This window comes from Eubalaena glacialis, chromosome 6 (genome assembly GCF_028564815.1).
Source record: "Eubalaena glacialis isolate mEubGla1 chromosome 6, mEubGla1.1.hap2.+ XY, whole genome shotgun sequence".
NCBI lineage: Eukaryota > Metazoa > Chordata > Mammalia > Artiodactyla > Balaenidae > Eubalaena > Eubalaena glacialis.
In genome coordinates, this window is record NC_083721.1 from 63,344,152 (window position 1) to 63,366,947 (window position 22,796).

At 38.7% G+C, this 22,796-nt stretch overlaps 1 protein-coding gene across 2 annotated transcripts in view; it reads right to left on the minus strand.

The window, feature by feature from the left end:
- The window catches only part of LSAMP (limbic system associated membrane protein), a 631,988-nt gene that overhangs the window by 202,691 nt on the left and 406,501 nt on the right, over nt 1-22,796 (minus strand). For both annotated transcript variants that reach the window (XM_061193121.1, XM_061193122.1), the window contains exon 3: nt 9,077-9,202. In XM_061193121.1, coding sequence (XP_061049104.1) covers nt 9,077-9,202 — 126 coding nt within the window. The remainder of the gene's footprint in view (nt 1-9,076; nt 9,203-22,796) is intronic.

Sequence of the window (22,796 nt, forward strand, 5' to 3'; positions counted from 1 at the left end):
ATCTTGATAAAATGCAGATTTTGATTCAGTGGGTCTGGAGTGAGGCCCAATATTCTGCATTTCTATAAAGCTACAAGGTGATGCCAATTCTGTTGATCACGGTCCAACCTTGATAGGCAAGAGTCAGTCCTATTTCTCAAAGCCATAATTATTTTTACTATCCTCTAAACCATCTCTGAATCTCTCGAGTGAAACAGAGAAATTAAAATATAAAACACTGTAACAATATTTGGTGAATACTATGTACATTGTGGGACTTCCCTAGGTGTTCCTCTGTGCTAGGCTATTTATAACATCCCAGTATCTTCCAATCTATTTCGATCTCAAGATCCAGGATGATGCCAAAAATGTGGTCCATGGACCAGCAGAGCCAACATTACCTGGGTGTTTGTTAGAAAGGCAGAATTTCAGGCCCCATCCCAGACCCACTGAATCAGAATTCATATTTTAACAAGATTCTCCAGATGATTTTCCAGTACAATAAAGTCAGAGAATCGCTCCTTCAGATTTTTTTTGCCCTCCTGTGCTTACAGAGTCATCATTCTGCTCACGTTGCTGGTCCTCTGACTCACTGGGAGCATCTAATCCTGCAGAATCCCGTCATTCAGCAAGAGATGATTTAAGTGTGGGGTGAGGCAGGGAATCTGTATTTTTAAAAACTTTTGCTTCAAGGTAATCCTAATGGTTGGCCAGATGTAGAAATCGAATAGTGAAGATGAAAATTATGCCACAGGTGGCTACAGCCAGAAGGGATGGTTTATAGGGAATCGTAGGAGATGTTATAAAACTTACAGCTCGGCAATGGAGGTTCCTTTTACAGATTGACTCAACCTGTGAACTGTTCTCTACTACCAAACCCAGGGTGGGCCTGAACTTCTGCCACTCAAACCCCAACCCTCACTGTAGCACTAATTCATCGGTGTGACAGTGCTGAGAGATTTGTTACCACATACTAAAAATAAAATTTCCCAGATACAGAAATCTGCACTAGGCATTTTACAATGTGTCTTACAGAAAGACAATGTCCTATATATTTGAGATATATAAGATACAGTAAAGAAAAACTATAGTTATGAAGATTCTGTTCTTAAAGTCTAAACTTTAAGCAGATTCTAACAGAGTTTGACATTTAGCTAGAATAAGTAATTCATTTATTCATTCAATAAATTTTTACTGAGCGCTTACTCTGTGCTAGGTGCTATAATGGAACTAAGAACATGTAGGTGACTGCTCTGCTTTCATGAGGAAAATAGTAAAAACATAAACTTTTAAGACAATTTCCGAGTGTGACAACTGCTGAGAAGAAGAATAATTTCTGATAATAAATTAGTGATAAAGAGAATGTCAAAGGATTTGATACAAAAATATGAAGATTTCAGAGAATTCTCTGTAGCCCAGTGGATAATGATGAGAGTCCCACAGAAGCAAATCAGCACATCAGGGCAACAAAGAAGAAACAGATCTGAACAGGACCTGGAGAGCTTTCCTGAAATTTCTGAAACCTTCTCAGTAAGAGATTAATGAAACTATTAGTTGGATAGCCTTAGTTATATAATTCTTATTGTGTCATTTGCAGTATGCTTTCTATTCATTCATGCTTTAATTACTTGTCAATGTGTATTTAGTTTCCACTTCATGATGTAAGTTATTTCCCAACAATACTATTTTTATAAAGCCCTTAATTGAACAACTCATGGTTGATTGATTGATTCAGCACTTATATGCCAAGCAACGTGCTAAGAATATACACATAAGTAGGACATATAAGTTTCTGCACTTTTATGGATCTTATAATCTAGAGATTGCACATAATTAAAATGCAATTTTACTACTTCTATTATATGGCTTCCTGTAGGGAGTGTTGTCTTGAAGGCCTCAAAAGAAAAAGTTATACTGGCAAAATGATGATATTGGTGAGATATGAAATCATGTTTCAAGAAGAAAACCAGGATGTGTGAGGGCCCCAAAGCAAGTGGACAAGGCATATTCTTGAAATATAAGTAGTATAATCTACCTACTGCCTAAAGTTGAACAATTAGGGGTTTAGGGATAGGAAAATAGGTTGAATGAAGGGTTCTGCCATGCTTAGTTTGAACTTTATCCCAAAGACAATAGGAAATTGGGAAATCAAGCAGGAAAATTAACTCAACCATTTTAAAATTTAGAAACAGTATTTTTGTAGTAGGGGTAAATACCTAGTAGCAAGAGGTCCAACTGGAAAACTGGAGAAATTGTTGGTCATTTTTTGGTGTCACTGTACACAAATTTTATTTAAAAAATATCATTGTAATTTACAACCTATAGGGCTCTCTACAGCTACAGTTAATAAAGTATTAGTTGTTACATAGCCAGACTTTGGGAAAACTGTCCTCTAGGAGAAGAAGCATGGACACACAAATAAGTCACACCAGAAAATCTCTCCCTAACAAGATGTTGTTGTCATGCCCTTTTGAAAGATGAACACCTCAAGTGAGTATGTTGAAATGTGATACAATATAAGATGTGACATTTTAAGACTAGCCTTGGTGAGAGCATTTAAAAAGTCTCCCTGGTTGCTATGTTAGAATGAATAAAGATGGCATGGAAGTTGTTTTCAATAAAATTACCAGTCACCCCCAAACTTTCACTACAGAAATCTGACATATGGATAAATAATAATTAAAACAGATATTGAAAATAAGAATATCAATAATAGCTAACACTGTGCTAAGGACTTCACCTACATGTTCTCTTTTAATTCTCATGATAACCTTTGGCAAAGATTTATTTTTAGACCTATTTTAAAATTAGAAAACACAGACTATTTGGAATAACGGAAAAAATATTTGAAGTCATGAGACGCTGAGAGATGTGGACACTATTTCTGTTCTCCTAGGCCATGTGCAAAGTTTGTGATTAAGCTATTGCCACCACTCCCCCCAATTCCACGCAAGCTTCCAAAATGTCCTGAAGCCCTCAAATCCAAGCTAGTTCCCCAAGGACAAATCTAGGATGGTACATTTCTCTTCAGGAAGAGTTTTCTGGGGATCTGATGACACATCTGGGAAGAGCAAGAGTGAGGTGCTGGTGGTACAAGGGCATCTGTACAACACTCAACAGAATGGCCAGCACATCTGGTTGTGGAAATCCTCCCATGGCTTAAAGATTGTCAGTGTCAGTTATTGTTAGTCTCTTAAGGATTTTTAAGGTTTGGAGGCCAGCAATCATGCAGTTAAATTCTGTAGTCTTCATTTTCTAAATTACCCATTTGTTTTAATAACAAGGTTATTACTGAAAAACAGTTCGTATTTACTTGATTAGGCTATTATGGAATTATATGCATGGGAAAAGAATATGTTCCTGACCTAAATTTAAGATATTCACACACAAAAATAACTGTCCATATACCTGCTACACTGGTATACACTACATTGTATATTTAAAACCAACATACAAGTAAGGTTCTGAAAAGAAAATAGAGCAAGATTTTTCTTTATTTTTCTGTTCTTTGAAAAGGGAAACCAAGAATATTAAAAAGTAAAAGAGGAGCTTCCCTGGTGGTGCAGTGGTTAAGAACCCGCCTGCCGATGCAGGGGACACGGGTTCGAGCCCTGGACCAGGAAGATCCCATATGCCGCGGAGCAACTAAGCCCGTGAGCCACGACTACTGAGCCTGCACTCTAGAGCCGGCGAGCCACAACTACTGAAGCCCGTGTGCCTAGAGCCGGTGCTCCGCAGCAAGAGAAGCCACCACAATGAGAAGCTCACGCACTGCAACGAAAGTAGCCCCCGCTTGCCTCAACTAGAGAAAGCCCGCGCTCAGCAACAAAGACCCAATGCAGCCAAAAATAAATAAATAAAATAAATAAATTTTAAAAAAATCTATAAAAAAAAAAAGTAAAAGAAATAACGTGTGCTAAAGAGATTTAAACGTTAAACGAAAAATAGCGTAACCAAACACTAACATCATGGTGTCGCATAAAGATGCTGGCCTGGATTCTTCAATGCATTATTACGTATACTCTTTCTCTGCCTAGGATATTTTCTCTCCCCTGTTTCCTTGGCCTGGTCCTATTCATCCTTGAAGTCTTAGCATAAGCTCCCCTCAGGGGAGCTTTGCTTGCCTTGCAGATTTTGCTATATGGCCTTGTTTTATGGTCTTATTGAAAGCTACAATTTTCCTTTATACTGTATAAATCTAATTAAGTAGTTATTCATGCAAGTATTAGTTTAATACTCTGCTTTCTTGTTGAACTATGAGTTCCATCTGTGCAGGGACCATGTCTGAGTAGTATTCCATTGTATATTTATGCCACATCTTCTTTATCCATTCATCTCTTGATGGCCACTTAGGTTGTTTCCATATCTTGGTAATTATAAATAATGTTGCTATGAACACTACGGTGCATGTATCTTTTCAAGTTAGTGTGTGTGTGTTTTTTAATAGAAAATATTTCTTACGTGAGTTTTCTGTACGGGGTGTTGATGTGCAATCTGGCTTCTGGCTTGGACGAGAGAATTGTACAGTGCCTGCTAAGTTGTTCTCAGGCTAAGGGGCTAAGTTCTCAGTGTGCCTTTTGAGTATTTCAGGTATAGAAAGTTTACTGAGGATGTGAAAACCTTTGTAGAAATGAAATGCACAGAAACTCTGTAACCATGAACAATCCTGACACCACATGAGGCACGCTTGAGAAAGGGACTTTCTTTGGAATGTGAGAAGAAACAAAGTTAAATGAAGATGGGAGCAGCATTGCTCACAGAAGGGAGATCAAACACTCCATAGAAAATACGTGTTACGGTGCAATTGCCCTCTGGGAGTTACAGGATTATGAAAGTCTAACTTAATTAAGGGAGAAAATAGGTCACATTTAACAACCACATACATGACACATCATTTTGATTATATAGAAAAACTGAAGAGGAGAGAAAAATTAAGAAATCAGAAATACAAGGGAGGCAACCATGGAATGCATCAATCTCTTCTCCTCCATTTATGTCAGGTATATGTTTTGTTTTTGTATATATAAAAAATTCACCATTCTTCTAACTTCCCTCTTTAAAAACACTTGCGGTATACTTGAAAAAGAAATTTCGGGTGTCAAAAGAAAGAGAAACAAAATGACCCAATGAAAAATTTTTTTTAAAAAACTGAATTAAGAGGTAATAAATATTCTTCTCATAAAAATATACCTTGCATCTACTTTCCTTTCTCCCCCTTGTGTTATCAAATGACAGGTAATCAGGTACTTGTGAAACCTGCATGAAATCTTCCCGGTTTCAGGGCTCAATGTCCCTGTGAGGTCAGGCTAATTACAGGTACATTTCTTCTGCAAGGCAGTCACAGTCTGTACTGTTGAAGGCACAATTAATAATTGAACAAAGCTAGCTGGGGTTCTTTGCTCATATGGCTAAGGGTTGCAGTAGCTTTGCTGTCACACAGGGAGCAGAGCCTCTTCTTTGGGTGTCTCCATGAAAGGCTTAGCATTATAGGCTGAAAAGGATCATCCCGTTTCCAAATTTTGAAAAGAATAAAAAACACACATAAAACAAAAAATCCTGGTTTCCTGTATAGCATAGTAAAGGCAAATTCTCTCTCCTGTCCTCAGGAATATGATTATGATCAGGTGGTTATTTAGGTCAGATGTGAAAGAGATGAAAGGGTAGGCTTGGGAATTAATACCTGTTGTACAGAGAATTGGAGTCTGCCCTTGAGTCTGTGAATGCAGCAGGGAACTAGTTTTGTATGCGCCAGAATAGAATTTGACCCACAGAGAGGGCCTAGATACAGGATTATAGAAGAATAAAGTTCTTTCCCTTGAGATGTCTTTAGGAATTTAAGGGGGGATATCCCCAAAGCCCCATGGAGTTATAGATGAGTGCAGAAAATCCTTGACCTATGCCCCAAGCCATAGTCTTGAGCAGGGGTCTGTAAACTATTCTGTAAAGGGCCAGGTAGAAAATATTTTAGGCTTTAGGGGCTAAGCCATATCTGTTGCAACTAAACTCTGCTGTTTTATTAAAAAAAAAAAAAAAAAAGCAGCCATAGACAACGTGTAAGTGAATAAGCATGGCTTTGTTTCATTAAAACTTTATTTATGGGCACTGAAATTTGAATGTCATATTTTTTTTTGCATGTTAAATAATAGAATTCTTTTGATTTTTTCTAACCATTTAACCATTTAAAAATTGCTCTAAGCTTGCAGGTAGTAAAAATGTGAGGCAGGTTGGATTTGGCCCAGGGACTGTAGTTTTCTGATCCCTAGGCTGACTATTGGGAATCCCTGTGTGTACACCAATTTTTCTAGTTGATTTTGAAGTCCCTAGGGTTCTCTGACTGTATGTAAATGCTGCCTTTATTGTGGAAGATCTAGCTTGTCCTTCGGTCTTTTGATAACTTGAAACATCATGGATAACCAGGTTATTCAGGGTTCAAACCATATGTTTACTATCATGAAAAGTCTACTAGAGTTAGCCATGAAGATCTAAACTCCTAGAACAAGCCTGGGAAGGCCTTGAAACTCTGGTTTGATCTCATTACTTTTCTGAACTGAGGGGATAAAAAAGAATATATCTTTAGGTTCAGATCACCAATAGCATTTTTCCCTGAAAACAAAAAAACAAAACTGTTTACTAGTCAATAGTACACCAAAGGAATAAAGTATTTTTATTAATGCAGTTCATTCCTTGATTATAACTTGAATATAATCTATCTTCCTTCCTTCTTCCCTTCTTTTATCTCCACTTATTCCATATAAAATTGAGATTATAAGTAATATATGTATATAAACATTTAAATTAATTACAAAAGGTGAGACAATATGAAAATAATGGTAAGAAAACAAGATGAAAGCAAGAGTGTGTCTGTATATGGATTTGATGTCCTAAAATTCCACATAGTTTATTTAAAATCCACCTCATTAATGTGTAATTTATATATGATTTCCTCTATTCTTTCACAGACCAGTCATAAATTTGGCTCTAAGTTTGGTAACAGTCAATACGATGAAGGACTCATGATTATTTGTAAAAACTCATTGGGTTCATTTTAAAAAACAAACCATTGCTTAGAAAAAGGACAGTAGAAACATTGAAAACAAAGAGGAGCTTTCTCAAAGTGTCCTTTCAGAGGAAACTATGTAATACAATTAACAATCTCTCAAAAACAACATTGCAGAAAATGCAATGATTTTAGAGGGTATCTTTTATAACAGCGGTCCCCAACCTTTCTGGCACCAGGGACCAGTTTCGTGGAAGACAATTTTTCCGCAGACTGGGGGTGGGGGGTGGGGGTGGGGAGAGTGAGGACAATGGTTCAGATGGTAATGTGAGCAATGGGGAGCGATGGGGAGCGATGGGGAGCGGCAAACGAAACTTCACTCACTCGCCCACCACTCACCTCCCGCTGTGCGGGCTGGTTCCTAACAGGCCACGGACCAGTCCCAGTCTGCGGCCCAGGGGTCAGGGACCCCTGTTTTGTAACATCCTTAAATATGTGCCCCAAACTTTTATACCAAATAGTCATTTAGTAAAAGCAGTTCTACATGGGAAAGGTCTAGGTGTTTTCGGATTGAGGGTTAATATAATTCCATTCAAGGAGAATGTGCTCTGGAGGTTTAATTTAATCCAGGGGAAATGTATATGATATCCAGATAATATATTATCTGATATTCACACTTCAGATAAGCCTGCATATGTATTTTTTTCCACGTGAGGTTTAAGATGGGAATGAGAGGATATGAGCTTGAGGTTGATCCCCCAAATAAGTGCCTCATTTATTGCTTTTATATATTATCAATAAATGACAAGCTGTATGTATTAACAATAGAATGGGTTTTGAGTTACATTGTCTTAAGAAAATAGAAGCCTCTAATAAGAATAGCTGCCTAAATAAAAGACCATTCCATAGGTTAGTCCAAACTTCACCTGATAAATTAATTTGAGGGCTAATATGAAAGGGAGGCCCATATTCTCACACCACAAAATACAAAATATTTAAAGATGCTACAACCAAACACTACCCTGGCCTGGCCTTTTAGAAGTATCTTGGGATAGCTCCCATTGCCTGTCTAGCTTTGCACAACAATTTTTCATGGTGTTCATTTCAGAATTAATATGTTATAAACTAGATCTCTAGATTTTATATGAGAAAACTTTAAAAGAATAGCAGATATAAATCAGTTAAATGTTGGGGGTTAGCTACCAAAACAAATGACATTTTATAAGAATAATTGATACATAGTTCCTCTTCCTGGAAAAACTAAATAGCAGGCCCCATTCTACAAATACCGTGTCATTCGCAAAGGCATAGTTTTGCATATAAGAAAATTTCATCTGTCGAGTAGGGGAGGATGCATGCAGTTAATACTAAATAATTTGGTAAAGTATTTAAACGAAGCTCAAAAAGCAGCAGAACCTCAGAACCCAGTTATAGTGACAGTAGTGGGAAGAGGAGGGGAGAATGCAGAAGACATTCCTGAGAAATGATTTTCTGACTTTTACTGAATTAGCATCCATAGCTGGGGATCCATAATGAGCTCATGAAGTTTAGTCCATGCCTGGTGCCCCTCCACAGAGCCAGATGCTAAGGATAGGATATTAGAAGTCACAAACAATTTTGTATTATTCCTGAAAGATTTCATCACAAGGTGCAACATATAAGGAAACTATATTTAAAAGCAAAGCAAAACAAAAAAACATACAAAGAGCTATGGAAATTTAATCCATACAAAATATTGCCCCAAGACATTCAGGTACCAACCTGGCATATATTTCAGACATAATACTAAGTCATTTAATGCATTTAATGCTTCTATATTTTTTGCCTTGAGGAAGTGTTCTATTGAAAATGAAATATATCATATATAAATCATCAAAAAAAATTATATATATATATATATTTCCCCCCTATGGTTGTAGACTTTATAGAGATGGATACATTAGCCAAGACCAGAGATGACCCTAAACAAGTCCTATGTCACTACTGTAATAGTGTTTTAATAACAATATACATGCTTGCCTTTTGGATCCAATGGAACCACAGAAGCATGAGGATATTCTAAATAGTGTGTGACATCTGGGAGACTGGAAGGTTGCTTACCAGTTGGTGTAAGGTGTCTCCAGGTGATAACAGGTTCAGGACGGCCATTGGCCATGCAGACCAGGGTCACGTTGCTGCCCTCATTCACAGTGACATCCGAGGAAATGTTGGAGATCTTTGGTGGAACTGTAAAGACAAAAGCAAACGGAATATGTAAGCATGTCAGTAAAAGCAGGTTTCCAGTACTGGTCCATGCAACAGCAAGTGGCAAGTTCAAGCGAAGTGCTTTTCTGACTTAAACCATTTGAATTTTTGTATTAAGAAGCCTGGGTGCTTTTGGATATCCTTATAGACTTAGTGAGCAGATGAAAAGCGTGGGTCTTACTATAAGGTGAGAATCTCTCCACTACGGTCAAGTGTTGTAGGAAATATGCAGAGTAACATAATGAAAATGTCTTAGCTCTTTTCTGATTACAATGGACCTTATTTGGTTATTAGAGAACATGCACACTTATACACATTAAGAATAAATTTTCTTATCACTAAATATTACCTACATTTATGTTCTTATGTGTATAAAATGATTATAGCCCATTATTTACTCCAAATGTCAGGAAAAGAAAAGCAGTGCTATTTAATGTTGTATTGCAGAGTTGTGTCATAAAGATGCAGTAATACCTTGTTGCTTATAATCTAGCCACAAAAGGAAACCCTTGGTTAATCACTACAAGAGAAAACCTCTAAAGATCATCTTGGTGTGTGACAGGCCTGATGATGTACCTTAGAGCTTAAAAATGGAATTAATAAGGCCTATGTCACAGACAGGTAGACTTTATAAAAATACTACTGTTACTCCTAATACTATTACCACCACTACTACTAACACTTTAATAATAGCTAACTTTAAGCATTTACTATACATTAGATCTTATGTAGATTACTTTATAAGTACTGTATTATCTCAATAACTCCTTATAATAAGGAAATAATACCTTATGAGGATTTTATTTATGGGTGGAAAACTAAGTTATAGTTATAGGCTAGGTGAGAAACAGAAAACAGATTTGAATCTAAGAAGACTCCAGGGCCCAAGCTCTTAAGCCCTACTTGAATGAATCTTCATCTTCACAATCCAGGCTACCAGATGGCCAAAAATGACAGAAATTACTTCTCGGTGATATGAGAAATGAGTCCCCAAGGGCTAGCTGCACTGCTGTCTGACTTCCTTCATTAGTGTTCTGGGTGGCAACATTAGATCTCACACGGGTGGGCTTAAGTGGAAAGTGAATTACTTACAAATTTCATCACAGAGGTTATGCACTGATTACAAATTGCAGAGTTTATGCTTTGACTGTGATTTTCCTTTTTTTTTTTTTTTTTTTAACTCTTAGTTGCTTATGCTGTCTCTGAAAAACTGTGTCAGGGGAGGGAGGAAGACAAGAGAGCATGAAGTAGTTCAATAATAAAAAAAACTCTTATTTTTTTCTCACTCTTCCTGCCCATTAGAGACTCTGTGCAATGACAAATAAAACAAGAACATTTTCTGCTTGTAGAGGCAGCTGCCTGACAACTGTATTATCCCTGCAGATCCCTGTTAGCAGTTATTGATGGTACCTGGGCAACTGACCAGGTCAGAGTGTCACAAGGAGGAAGTGGGAGGAGGATCCTCTTGACCTTGGCATTCTTCTCACACATCTGATATGGCCTCTGGGTAGGAACCAGTGATTCCAAATCAAACCCAATGGCAGAAATAGAATGTAGTTGATTCCCGTCACTTAGCAACTTCTATTTGTAGAGTTTCTGTTTCCCCTTTGGGTTCAGAGTAGTTTTCTCGTATTCATACACTGACTTACAATATACTCTCCCAGATTTTTTTTTTTTTTTAATTTAATTTATTTATTTATGGCTATGTTGGGTCTTCGTTTCTGTGCGAGGGCTTTCTCCAGTTGCGGCAAGCGGTGGCCACTCTTCATCGCGGTGCGCGGGCCTCTCACTATCGCGGCCTCTCTTGTTGTGGAGCACAGGCTCCAGACGCGCAGGCTCAGTAATTGTGGCTCACGGGCCCAGCCGCTCCGCGGCATGTGGGATCCTCCCAGACCAGGGCTAGAACCCGTGTTCCCTGCATTGGCAGGCAGATTCTCAACCACTGCGCCACGAGGGAAGCCCTAGATGTCTTTTTTTTTTTCTTTTTTTTCTTTTTGGCCACGCGGTGCAGCATGCAGGATCTCAGTTCCCCGATCAGGGATCAAACCCATGCCCCCGTGCAGTGGAAGCACGGAGTTCTAACCACTGGACCACCAGGGAAGCCCGAAGTCTTAATTTTTTTGTTTATCTTTCTTTTGTGATTTCTTCTATTGCTTCTGGGCATAATAGGTCTTTTTGTAACATAAGATCAGTTAAATGCTTATCTCTATTTCTTTTATTTTTCTTTTAATGGTCTGTTTCATTTTAAAAAAATTGAACTCTTTACATCATATGGGATTTATTTATGGTGTGAACTGTAACTAAATTTTCCCCCATATTTGTTTAGTCAATTTCCCCAACACCATTTGTTAAATAATATAAAATGTATACGTCATTTTGGTTTTCAGAATTACCCTATATAGTGCTACCCATTTGGCCAGAGCAATATTTTCTGGGAAACATAAATATAAACCTTACTTACCATGCCAAGTAATTTATCAAAATATTTGAAAATATAAGTCACTAATCTTTCGGACACCACACTATTATTAGGTGTTGCCAGTTCCAAAATTAATTGTTTATTAGAATAATACCTCCTAAAATGCTGAGCGAAAAACATAATTTAGATACCCTTCTTTCAGGACATTAGCAAAATTCATTATTCAAAGTAATCCTCAGGGTTTCCTTGTAAAAAAAAAATGTAAAATTAATATGCCACACCCAACACTTCTAATTTTAAACTCTGAATTATTAAATAGGTAATATTGTTTCATTGAAGTTCACATATGTTCAATGTTAAAGAAATGCATGTTTTTTTTTCTTTTATTCAGTACAAAGTGAATGGCAATTTCTAAAATAATGCTAACATCTAGTTGCACTTGGATACATGAATTCCTTCATCTGTGCAATGAACCAGCAGTAAGTAAGATATGACACACCCAATCTGGCTCTGGCACCCATGATTTTATTGTCCTTTCTCACTCTTTTTGTAATTTTCTTACCCACTATGTCTACCAGATCTCCAGGGTCTGCCTTGTTTTTTGTGGACTCAGAGCTGCCTGTACATTTTTGTACAGTTCTCCAGGTTCAAACTTATTCCTTCTTCTCTTTTGTATGAAACTAACATCTCTTGTGTATGACTGAAAGTGGAAATGCAGGTAAAGTCAGGGACATAGTGGAGTGTTTAATCTGCCCAAATCCATGCCTTCTTCTTCTGGTAAGACACCCTACTTTTCCTTTGGAGAACTACCTCTCATCCCACTGCCATTGGTTTGTTGGGATTGTCAATCAGGTGACCTGTTTTCCTTAGCCAAAGAAAATTACCTAAGTTGGGCATTTCAGACTCTCCCTCCTTAGAACTTGGTTTTTATAAGAAATAGTTTAAAAGAGGTAGAAGTTGATTGACTGTGTTAATGGCTCCAGTTTTCCACTCTTCCCTGTTCCACATCCTTTACCATGCCTATGCCCTCCTATAGTGGGTGGTACACATTTTTACATTCCTGGACCATGTCACCTGTTTTGGCCAAGGATATCAGTATAGGTAATATGAGCAGAGCCTTGACAAGTGCTGACACAATTGGACTCACTTGGTCTTCTGCCTCTGCCATAACCATGAAAAGCACATGCTGAACTGAGCCTTTTGGTCCCAGGAGAAGGAGGATGGGAAATGGCAAATAGGATTGCCAGATAAAATACAAGGTACTCATTCAAATACAAATTTCAGATAAACAACAAGTATTTATTTTTAGTATAAGTATGTTCCAAATATTACATGGGACATATTTATACTAAAAATTATTTATTATCTAAAATTCAAATTTAACTGGGCATCCTATATTTTTAATTGATGAATCTGACAACCTCAGAAACACAGTCACCTGTGGTGAAGCCCAGCCTAGAAGTGTGCTGACTTGTACCTTTGTGAGAAATAGAGTATCTATTATTGTTTTATGCCCATGAATTTTGGACTGGTTTATTTATCAGCAATAGTTAGCTAATACATATTATGAAAGGGCAACCACCTGAAAAAACTATTATTTTTCACTAGTGTCTGCAACTTGCATCCCTAGAGATATATGATTTTGAGCTTTCCATGGCAAGATTTTTCTGCTTTTCCTTTGGTTCTGTGAGCTAGTCCATATTCTTCCAATGTATCACCCCCTTCTTACATAAAATTAGCCAGTCAATTTCTGTTGCTTAAACCAAGGAATCCTAATTATTGCAAATTGAGAAGCAGTCATAATAAGGCGAAAATTTGAAGAGGGGCCTTTTCATAGAGGGAAAATTGTTGTCATCTCTGCTTAGGTACTTGTTGGATTCCCACAAAACCAACTTAGTTGCATGGCTACCATTGGTTCTGATCTATCAGTACACATTTCTTTAAAAATAATCATAGGTTTGCAAGGCCATCTAATTCTAGCTGTGAATGTTTTAATGCCCTTATCCTTGGTCCCTAACTGACCAGCCTACAGCAAGAAAATAATCAGTTCCAGAGTAGGGGAGAAAAGTGGTCAGTTGGCTTATTTCCCTAACCTCAAATAATTAGTGGTTATTGTATTCAATTCAAAGTGTCATTCCTAATGGTACAAATTAGCAACAAATTAGTCTCAGTTACTGTTCATTTAAAGTTGGGGCAAGGTGTATGTACTACTGTGTGTATGGTGGTGAGGGGGTGTTAAAAACACAACACTGTCAACTTCCTAATTTCTAACCTTTCTTTAGTAAGGCTAGACAAACTTAAGCCTTATCTTTTGCATATGAAACAGACTATGGAACAGTACGTCATGCATACGTAAGAGTTGGGTTCAGAAATCTACAGGATGTTTTCTGAACAGCACTTGGCTTTAACAAGCACAGTCTGAGAATTCAACAATAAGAATAAAAATACACAACATAACACATAAATACCATCTTGTGAAACCTCAAACGTCCATCAAGTCTGGCATTTGCCTCTGAAAATGCCACTGAAGCATGTTTTGCTGCATGGTGTGGTAGTTTCTAGGATGATGACAGCATGGGAAAATGTAGCGCAGTGAGCTAGACTGAGAGCCAGGGGACTTTAGCCCTGCCCTGCCACTACCTCACAAGGCAATCACATGTTCTCTGATATTGGCTTTTGAATCCTCATCATCAGGCACATTGCAGGTACTTAACACATTCTGAATGCCTAAATGAACAAATTAATGACATTATTATTTAAATCTGTTTGAGTCTTCATTTCCTCATCTGGTAACTGGAAGTAATGTGCAAAATTGATATTAGGCAATGTTATAGGATTGCTATTAGGGTCAAATTTGATAATGCACATGAACTTGTTCTATAAACTGAAAGAGGTTCTATAGTGTAGCCATTATTTATTACATGCTAAAACTAGCTTAAAAAAAACAATGTTGGCTTAACTCCTAAGATAACATGATAGGTCTTCCCTGGTGGTCCAGTGGGTGAGACTCCGTGCCCCAATGCAGGGGGCCTGGGTTCAATCCCTGGTTGGGGAACTAGATCCCACATGCATGCCGCAACTAAGAAGCCCACATGCCACAACTAAGAAGCCCACATGCTGCAACTAAAGATCCCGTGTGCCACAACGAAGATCCCGTGTGCCACATCTAAGCCCCGGTGCAGCCAAAATAAATAAATAAATAAAATTTTTTAAAAATTAAAAAATAAATAAGATAATATGATAAAAGAATTCATACATTTCTATGGCTAATGGTATTCTAATTATAGTTTTGCAGGCACCATTATTGCCAAAAGGTGTAGGTAATTATTATAATTCATAATCAATCATTAATACTGGTATTAACAATAACTCACCCCAAAGACATGCACTCAGCTCTTATCTGCTAATGGGCAGAGTTATGTCAATATGTCAACCCTTCAGTTAATGTCTAGGCACTTTATACCTACAACAAAAAGCGACATAAAGATATGAGAGTGTACAACCATAAGTAAAATAAGTTTTCCCCGAATTTTTAGAAGCTTAACTCTTGGGCTCCCAAGAAAAAGCACTCTAAGTGGGGGAGGGTCAATTAGAAGGTTGGGATTAACATATAAACACTACTATATATAAAATAGATAACCAACAAGGACCTACAGTATAGCATAGGGAACTCTACTCAATATTTTGTAGTAACCTATAAGGGAAAATAATCTGAAAAAGGAGATATATATATATATATATATATATATATATATATATATATGTGTATGTATATATATACATACACAGATATATATATCTGAATCACTGTGCTGTACACCTTAAACTAACACAACATTGTAAATCAACTCTACTTCAATAAAAAATAAATGCATAAATAAAAAAAAAAGAAAAAGCACTCCAAATAAAATTTTGTCACCCTTACATAATTTGTAATGTCTTGTACACAACAGTTGTTGCCAGGTGTTTTGTGTCTGTAATTTGAGTCTCTGAAGCCTTAGATCTTGCAGTAGAATAAAATAACTAGCAATGGTAATTTCTTTTCCATGAGTACTAGCTCCCACTCCTATCAGGATCCATTTATAAAGCAAGAAACATCAGCCTCCAAAGTATGTATCTGAAAAGGAGCACTCTACAGGAACATGATTCCTTTTAGATACAAATTTCATGGGTGAGTTGGAAAATATGGAAACTATAGATTCTTTGAGTGTCAGATGAAGTTGAAGTTAGGAGAAACTCATTATGAGCATCAGTTACTCAAATTTCTCTGCCAGGAATGATTACAAATGCTGCACTTATGCATGCAGCAAATGATGAACAAAGTAACTTAAAGAAAGAGGAATAATATGCTAACAATTTAGAGAAAAAGATAAAATGTATGTACAAAACAAAGCAATGCCAAGTGCCATATGACTGGTAATGTGGTAAAGTCAGGGAAATTGCAGTGAGGAAGCTCATGAAAATGACATATTAAAACAGTGGGCAGTCAAGAAAAAGCCATCCTCTTTTAATCCTTTTTTAATCAGACAGGAGCAGTTTCTGAACTGTACATGCAACTAAAAGTGCCTGAAGCTTCACTCACCAGAGTCCTCTGAGGTGTAGCTGGCATTTGACTGTGTTGGCCAAAGCTGGGTAAGATGCACTCTTCTGGGCCTTTGAACCCTATGTTATATAACATTCTCAAGCGGCCCTATAAGTTCCTGACGCTGTTCTAGGTAGTCAGATTTATACCAAAACAGTCCCTACATACTCATCCAGACGGTAGGCACTATCAAAAGGGAGGGTTAATATGGGTCAGCCTGCTCTAAATAACTCAAACACAGTAGCCATGGGACAAGGAAATGTTACAAGCTCACTTACACACCACTCAGTGGTGGATGTGTACTTAGGGTGACATGTGTGGCATGCATATCTGCATCTGGTTAAGTTCCCTAGTCTACCTAAAAAGAAAGTATATTAAAGTGGAATTTTTCTATATTTATTAAATGTTCAGAATTACCCTGGAGTCTAAGGGTGCGGGCTGGTTTTAAGAGGGGACAAATCATTCAGACACCAGCATTTGCATTCATGCCCAGCTAAGGGTGTTCATTATTGCTGATTCTGCAATAGGTATACTCTGTGGGGCATCAAATGACTGTTCCCACGTACGGGTCATTGCCTTGCTAAATAAGAGCGAATGGAACTATCCCGACTCTGTTCACTGAGGCTGCATTTGACAGCAAGTCAGCAGCTTCTCCAAAATCTCCTATTCCCAGACCCTTATTCCAGCTGTTTGGATATTTGTTTTTACTAATCTGGGAAAACATCCAGAAGCTGACTTAACCTATAGATGGAAGGAATGACTCTGCCATCTCCCCTTTACCTAGGCCAAATCGCTTTCTTATTTCTGGTACTTACAGATTCGTCTTTAGATGCTGTCCAACCGGAGCAGATGGTCTTGTTATTTGGCAGCAATGGGGGTATTAAGCAGAGGGAAGCTCAAAAATATCAGGCTGGACTTCCCTGGTGGCGCAGTGGTTAAGAATCTGCCTGCCAACGCAGGGGACACGGGTTCGAGCCCTGATCCAGGGAGATTCCACATGCCGCGGAGCAACTAAGCCCATGCGCCACAACTACTGAGCCTGTGCTCTAGAGCCCATGAGCCACAACTACTGAAGCCCACAAGCCACAATTACTGAAGCCCGTGAGCCACAACTACTGAAGCCCGTGCGCCTAGAGCCCGTGCTCCGCAACAAGAAAAGCCACTGCAATGAGAAGTCCGCACACCTCAATGAAGAGTAGCCCCTGCTCGCCGCAAGTAGAGAAAGCCCGCGAGCAGCAACAAAGAACCAACACAGCCAAAAATAAATAAGTAAATAGATAGATAGATAGATAAATAAATAAATGTATAAAAAAAAATAACAGGCTACCTAGGGTAAGTGGCAAAGAGCAACTGGGTCGTTTCCAAGGTCTGAGAAGTGGCACCTTGAGATTTTCTAAGAGAAAAGCAGAGTGTGTCTTTACCCCCCCTTGCACTCAAATAGACATATTTTCTATGTTAAAGGGAGACATTTGGTATAATTCTTAGAACAGGTGAAAATTCAGGCAGTATTCCTGGCATCTACTAAAAACCCACTTCTTACTCCATGAAAAGCCTGTATGATTTAGCCCTAAACCATGACATACCCTTAAAAGCTACAAAATACTTTATGGGCCATCAATTTTTTTTTTCTGTGTTCCATTATTTCTCTTAAAAAATTAAATGTGAGAAAAACGTTGCCTGTATCCCATGGATGAATTCTTTAGCTATTAAGGGAATATCATAAACAAGTCCTTATACCAAAAGCAGAGAGGATTTTAAATCAGAGAGAAAGGAGCTGTAAGTGATCAGGGAATTGAAATATAAAGGGTTCAGAGACCAACCTGCCATCTATTCTGCTTAAGAATAATACAAACCAACAACATTTATCAAGAGCTGATGCCACATAAATGCACTGTGCAGTGCGTGGGCAGAGGTGAGGAGGGCTAAAACAATGACAATTATGACCTAGATCAGCCAGTTTTTATTGTTTCAACAGAAGTGCCAGTATGAGCTTATCACACAACTACTCAGAATATTTCAAAATAACTTACTGTTCATTGCATTTTGGGAGTCAGAAATACACAGAGGCAACTATAGTGCTTGTAAGAATTCCTTGCACTTAATGATTTCATGCCCATATTACTAGCTTAAATTCTATGTTTTTAGTTGCTTAAGGCATATAGTGTTCTTTGCATGTAGGGAAGGAGGTAGATTCTAATAGAAACCAACTAGGGTGAACTAAAGCATGCCTAGGATACAATGAAAATAATAACAGTTGTTTCCTGCCACCGCTCAAGGGCCCAGAAGCTAGACTATTTAGACAAAGAATAGGTTTGACAGGAGGTTTTTAGAATTTCTTTCTTTGCATTGCCCCTGTTCAAAGCTTACCATAAACCATTACAAACAGAATGTGGAACATTCACATTATTTACTTCTAAACAGAGTTACTATTGTGAATTAATACATTCATACCCATTATAATTTTTCAAAAATTATATACAATGGTGGAAAACACGGTAATTGTTGCTAGTGTTAAATGTAGCTAGGAGAAATAGAATACTTTCTGCAATTATAAGTAGTTTTGAAAATTCCAGAGAGGTAAATAGGTGTGCAGCATTTGTGGTGGGGAAAAAACATAAAAAACGAAACCTCAAGTTGATGAATATGAGTTAGATCTCCATTTTATCTTTGTTTGCCCTCTGTTGGAAGGGCAAATGCACATCAAATAATGAAAGAAGATACAAGCAAGAAGAAAAGTAAGGAGAGATAATAAAAATAATAAAGATAACTAATAATAATAATATCTTAGGTAGTATTATATTATGCAATTTGTAAAACAGTGGTATATACCTCGCCTTATTTGATCCAAAACCTATCCCTGTGTGATAGTTTGACCATCTTTACTACCACCACTTCCCACCTATGTATTGGTTGGATAATTATTGAGCTTGAAGCTCAATAAAGTTCATTTTCTTGGCCAAGGTCACAAAGCTAGAAAGGGAAAGTACTAAATTTATCACCAGCTCTTCCGATTGTGTTAAGAAGATCCAGAAGACCTTGACATATCACAGACTAGATTATCTACTGCTAAAATGGGAGATGCTGCCATGTCGATTGAATTCAACAGTTGCCATGATAACCAGGCACAAGTAGAGCCAGGATAACTTGGATAGGTAGGTAGATGTCCTGAGTACAGTGACAGAAATGCCACTGACTGTATAGAGACTCTGGAAGTTTGGTTTACTTTAGTTTGTTTTCTCTGCATTCTTCAACTCAATTAATGTGCTATAGTTAAGAATTTGGCTTTCTGATTTTTAAGGTATTTTTTAATAATGCTGATAATATTCACATCTGTAATTTGAAAAACTTGAACAATTTTACAGTGGAAACTAGAGCCATCCTCACATGCCTTATATACTGTCTGTATCACATTTCCTCTCCCTCAGTTTGGCTGGTGCAAATGGGATTTCTCTTCTCTCTCTCTCCTCTTCTTAAAACTCAAGAGGCGGGCATGGCGGTGGCGGTGAGAAGGAAAGGTTCTGTCCCTGCTTCTACAAATGAATCCTGAATGGGGTGAGTCTCATTAATCTTGAGCTAAATGTGAAGTTAGACATGAAGGCACCTCAGGTCCCCCCTGTTTGTTCAGAGCCCTAGGCATGTTATGGAGAAAATGTCAAAGATTTCTCTTCTCTTGCTTCTGTACCCTACCATGATGTTTTATTCAAACCTCCATGTCCTAAGGACACAAACACTGCCTATCAAAATCTCCCCCACCTGGCTCCCAGTCTCACACATAAACATGCACAACACCCATGTTTAGGAGAGCTGATCAATTCCTGCAAAAAGCAGTCCATTGGTAACATGCTGTGAGGCCAGAGCACTCTGGCAAATGCTTTCTGAGGCAGTGTGACCCTCCACGACTGTGTTTGTCTCCGTCTCACAATGCTTGTGCTTATACAACATGAAGTGTCCACTGACCCTGTCTTCTAACAAGAGATGGTTTTCTTTTGTTTTTTTTTTTATAAATTTTATTTATTTATGTATATATGTATGTATGTACGTATTGGCTGAGGCGGGTCTTCCTTGCTGCGTGCGAGCTTTCTCTAGTTGTGGCGAGCGGGGGCTACTGTTCGGTGTGGTGCGCGGGCCTCTCATTGAGGTGGCTTCTTTTGTTGCGGAGCACGCGTTCTAGGCACGCAGGCTTCAGTAGTTGTGGCTCGTGGGCTCCAGAGTGCAGGCTCAGTAGTTGTGGCGCACGGGCTTAGCTGCTCCAGCGGCATGTGGGATCTTCCCGGACCAGGGCTCGAACCAGTGTCTCCTGCATTGGCAGGCGGATTCTTAACCACTGCACCATCAGGGAAGCCCCAAGAGATGGTTTTAACTGTGAGTGAAACTCTGGTTTCATATTGAGAAAAACTGACTGCTGGGAAAATAGGGCAGGGTCAGGGGACAAGTTGATGCAGATGTGACTGAGGACAGGTGAGAATCAGCAGTGCTTCCATGAGGGGAGCAGGAAGAATCTCTCCTGCTTGGCTCTGCATCAGCTCTGTATTTGGTATTGTCCTGGTGGCCAGCAGGGGTAACAGCTTGTCCACAGGGCCTAGGCCTGAACCCTATGGAACTGCATTAGAGTTTCTATAGAGACTATGGAAAGTATGAGTATCAGAGGGGAAAAGTGAGCAGGCCCATGGTCTCTGTCCATCCTATGTCTGTCACAAGCAAACGAGGCAGGTTGTGGAGCAGGAATCGGGAAAAGGTGGTCATGCAACTGGATTCACATTGGCCCAGCCCGTCCTCTTGTCTACTTGCATTCGACTGTCTTAAGGCAGCTGATATGGTAGCTGCTTTGTTCTCCACAAGCCACAGACCTCACAAGGCAGAGACGTGCTGTAGCAGTGAGAAGGATTCTTGTGTTTTTTGTCAATTCCAAACAGCTCCAGATGGACTGAGAACCAGGCTTCTTGGCCACCAGAATTACTCTTGAGTTTCAGCCCACATCTTTCCCTGTTCAATCCACAGGGAAAGGGCAAGTGCTCCCTCTGTCTGTTATCCTACCCATCCTTCCTCTGGCCTCAGCCAAGTCACTTAACCTCATCTGGAAAGTGACTTGGTCCTGAGAGTCTTTGGCCATTGACGATCTTTGATTTCCATGAGTCAGACTCACTCATACCTGTCACACCAGCATGAGAGCACAGTGCCTAGCCTGACAGGGCTTCTCATTAACTGTATGTTAAGGGAGTGAAACAAATAACTTACTGCATCTTCAATGCCGTGTGTAAAATTACATGGAAACAGTTAATACTCAAGGCCACTTGTGATTACTTTGCTCTCTTAGACTTTTGCCAGTGCTTCCTTCCACTAATTATACGGCCATCATATTTCTCTTGATGGTAAAATAGCCCAAGAGGCTCAAGTCCAAACTGCACATTTTCAGCTATTTGTCCTTCCTCTAATGATTAGAGGCTATATGAGAGAACATAATATTGCCTCTTTCCATGTCCTATAAATTGAATGCATGCCTAGAGTAGCTAAGGTTTAAGTTTAAAAGAAAATCTTCTCCATCATATTTAACATACATATGTATATATATACAAAGACATATATCAGAATGTCAGACACCTCCCTCAGCCACTTTTCATGAAGCTCCACAACACATTATGCTTTGCCTTATGCTGGTTCCTCTGATGGCTTTGGGAGTCAGATCAGGTTTCAGCTATCAGCCAGCTGGTGCCATTCATTTAAAGGGAAACAACTCTGTAAGTGAGCAAGATTCTAATCACTAAATCGAATTACAAAGTAGAGTAAATTATTATAAATGTTTTTAGAAGTGTCTTAAAACACTGTAAAGAAGAAAAATTATCAACCAAACAGAAATCTGCTGTGCTGGTGGTTGATAGCATCGTTAGGGATTAGGACATTCACATGTGTAAATGTTCCATGCTCTGGCTATTTCTGGCACCCGAATCTAGCATTCACACATTAAAAACTTTATAACCTTCCTCTCTCATTCAACCAGACGCTATACCGTTCGACTCAAAGTACACCTTAGTTTATAGGTCCTAATGGGAGGAATAGCAACACTTCACTTACACTACACTGAAGGGAACTTCACGTCGCTCCATTAAAATGATAACAGTTAGTCAAGGGAAGGAAAAGGCAGTGGGAAAATGAAAGAGAGACACTTAACATGGATGTGTGTATCTCCCAGCGCAGACCCATTTATTACCCTTCTATTTAACGTCCTTCACTAACATATTTCAAATGCCACACACTCTCCACGTCACAATGCAAAACCAAAGACAGGAACACGTTAACATTTAATCTTTGGCTTCTAAGCTAGCTGTCTGCGCAGGCATTTCTTACATCAGGTGTGTTTGTACACTGTCAGGGCATCATGGACTTCATCCTTTAGTCCATCTGCTTCCTCAAGGGATGAATGTGTGTGCTCACCACGTTCAGACCTCTTCAGAACGCCCTTCCCAATTCATTCCCCTATGTCCCTGGGAGTTGTGAGGGGAGGTTGTTAGTGCTCAGCAAGTATCTACGTGCCTCTCCGCATTTTCCAGCCTCCTGTGGTTGGACCATACAACTGGAGT